The sequence below is a fragment of the Hipposideros armiger genome, unplaced genomic scaffold, assembly GCF_001890085.2.
Source record: "Hipposideros armiger isolate ML-2016 unplaced genomic scaffold, ASM189008v1 scaffold_48, whole genome shotgun sequence".
NCBI lineage: Eukaryota > Metazoa > Chordata > Mammalia > Chiroptera > Hipposideridae > Hipposideros > Hipposideros armiger.
Genome location: NW_017731398.1, coordinates 4681088 through 4684076, shown reverse-complemented (window position 1 = coordinate 4684076; position 2989 = coordinate 4681088). Strand labels below are relative to the sequence as shown.

The following is a 2989-nucleotide window of genomic DNA, read 5'->3' as shown; positions in this document are numbered from 1 at the left end:
AGCTCTTAACCAACTGAGCCACTCAGCCGGCCCAAGCACGGTCATTTTTAAGCGGTCCTGAATCATGCCTCCCACCAGATAACAGAATATACCCATCCTGACCCACCTTGGCCATCAGATCCCTCTCTCTCCTTTCTGCATTTCTCCGTAGAGCTGAGAGTTCCAAAATTTCCTTATTTAGAAATTTATTCTGCGTTTTATAACCCTGTAGATTATCCTGTTGAAAAAAAAAATCATCAATTCACATTGGTTGAATGTTGACTAATTATTGACATAATTAAGATTTTGCTGTCTCACCAAACAGCCCTGCTAAGTTACAGCGCGCTCTGAGGAACTGAAAGCTGATTACCAGGCACTTTCTGATCAATCTTTGGGGCCACCCTTGGCAGTACAGGCAGGCAGGGACTAGTGTGTGACAAAGGAGATGGGGAAATGAATTTATTTAATGGTGATTTTCCTCAACTGAGCACTGAGGGGCAAGGCGCAGCCTCTGTAGGTTATGTGGAAGAGTGAACCTCTATAGGTGTATAGAGAAAGAAAGACGTCCCAGCGCCTGAAAGCGAGGCAGGGGAGTGAGCTGGAACCGGCGGGCCAATGGCAGCATCGCTGACTGCCTCCCATGGTCCAAGGAAGCTCTGTGCAGACCAGCAGCATCTGACCGCATGGCCTGTCCGGCACAGCTGCTCTGCTGTCACACCATGAACTCAGAGGCCACTAGCCCCAGAGTGACACCAACGGGCAGGGGCTATGAGGCGTTTAGGACTTAGCCCCAGTCATCAGAGCCCATAGCCTGCACTTACCTTCAGCCTGTCCAGCTCCAGCTGGTCCCTGGCGGCGGGCGCAGCCGTGGGTGAGCTGGGCACCTGGGTGGGAGAGGCCGCGTCACCCTCACACTGGCTGAGCTGCCGGGACAGCTTAATGATGACCTCGTCCTTGGCCTGGATGGTCTCCATCAGCATGCCCAGCTGCTCGTTGAGCTCGCCCACTTTGCTCTTCAGCATCCTCACTTCCTGCTGAAGGCTCTCCTTCTCCAGGTTGAACCTCTCGAGCTGGCTGGCGAGGCCCAGGATCTGGTCATCTTTCTGGTGGAGGAGCTCAAGCCTGTCCTCGGGGAGCCCCTCGCAGAGCCGGCTGCTTGTGAAATACTTGTCATACTGGGACGACCGCACCGTCTGCTGCAGCAGCCGCACAAGCTCCTGGGGGATGGACAGGGAAACAGAAGGTGACAACTCAGCAAGGAGCGGCCACTGGAACCTGAGCAAATGCAGACTTTACTGGAAACGTTTTAATAGCAAACATCCTCTTGAAGAATCTCAGAAATAAAGAGGAGAAAAAAACGTGCTCCATACAGGCTGTTGGTAGAGAACAGTCGTAGGAAACAGGAAATCATGAGCACACATGCTTCAGCTTGCAGTGTTTCCTGGTAAACCCTCATCTGTATTAAAAACCCTGGGCTCTAACAGGCACTGGCCTGCTGAGCGTTAAGGGTGGTTGGGTCTGATCAGCTCAGGAGGAAATGCTGTTTAACAGAATGTGGAAAGTCTTTTAACAACTGTTGTTCCTGGATGCTGGGCTGAAGCTCAGAGACATTCAGGGTCAGTGGGAGTGCATGGTGCAGACGACAAGCTCCTCTGGCCCCCTGAGGGGTGTTTACCCTCCCGAGAAATTCCAAAGTCTGAGCAATTGACCCAGCCGAGTGGCATTGCCTAGGACGGTGGCACATAATACTGAGGGGAAAGCACCTTGTGGGAAAGAGAAGGGTCAGAGCCTAAAACCAGGCTTCCCCCAGAGCCCCTGCCCTGCTGGTGGGATGAGAGAGAGATGACCGAGAAGCTACCTTCTGACTGGACAGGTCTTTCTTTAACTGCTCCAGCTCCTCCTGCTGACTCTGGACCTGCAGCTGCATTTCAGAGGCCAGCTTGCTGGCGCCGCCGCTGCCCCATGTCCCCTCGGTTGAAGGGTCACCACTGCTGTGACGATTTTTGTACGATCCAATCATGTCTTTCAAAGGGCGCTTTCCTTTGTAAGGAGCGCGTCCAAAATCAAAGGGAAATCCTGAGCCGGTTGCTCCTACGTAAAAACAAAACTTGTTTTTTAAGTGCAGGCGAAATCCCCTTTTTGGAAACTCTAATAAGACACACCAGCATCTCACCCGTCACCCTGCAAGCAGCCTGCATTCACCTACAGAGATGCCTCTGTCCCCGCCACTCTCTTGATAAAAACCAAGCCTGAATCAGACCTGGTCCCCACCGGACCCTTTCTTACAACACTCACCACACAACCACTTCAAAAGGATCCAATCTCATCTGATTGCTCAATTGCTGCCTTAAGACAGATGAAAAAAGGCAACTCATGAGGAACTAATGACAAAATTGCACTATTGCTCTCCGGAGGTTCTCTGGCAATGCTAAGTTTATTTGCCAAAATCTGTTTTCAGAAGCTCAGTGCTAAATGTCTATGCTCGCATCACCATTTTCACATTTCAGGTACTTTCAGGAACAGAGACACAGACCTGGGGAGGACGTGGCTGCCTCAGCGCCCAGGGCAACCTGGGAATACTCTGCGAGGATGAGCCCATCTATGAAGTTGGAAGGCAGGTTCCCAGAGCAAGACTGAGCCCTACTGGGACCCTTGGCCTCCTAACTTTGCTAATTTGTCCTTAGTCAAAAAAAACAAACAACCCCTCCCCATGTATGTTGTAAACATTATAAATACACGTTTTAAGGCATAACTATACTCTCTTTCTTAAAAATGAGTATTTAAGAATATTGAGGGATCTAAATAAAATTTAGTGTGAATGGATTCAAATATACATACTCAAAATATGAAGGGGAGAGACAAAAGAGTACATACCATACAGATCCCATTTTTATGAAGTTAGAAAACAGGAAAAAGAATCTATGCTGTGAGGAGTGGGGGCAGTGGTTACCCCTGGGGGTGGTGACTGGGAGGGCTGGGGGCAGGGCTGGCTCATGTGGGTGGTGATTGG

The 2989-nt window shown here is 50.4% G+C and overlaps 1 protein-coding gene across 1 annotated transcript in view; it reads right to left on the bottom strand.

Annotated features, from left to right (window-relative positions):
- TBC1D2B (TBC1 domain family member 2B) overlaps nucleotides 1-2989 on the bottom strand; it is a 64674-nt gene that overhangs the window by 18953 nt on the left and 42732 nt on the right. The window contains exons 5-7 of the mRNA XM_019640003.1: nucleotides 1838-2153; nucleotides 801-1196; nucleotides 54-217 (exon numbers count right to left, since the gene is read on the bottom strand). Coding sequence (XP_019495548.1) covers nucleotides 54-217; nucleotides 801-1196; nucleotides 1838-2153 — 876 coding nt within the window. The remainder of the gene's footprint in view (nucleotides 1-53; nucleotides 218-800; nucleotides 1197-1837; nucleotides 2154-2989) is intronic.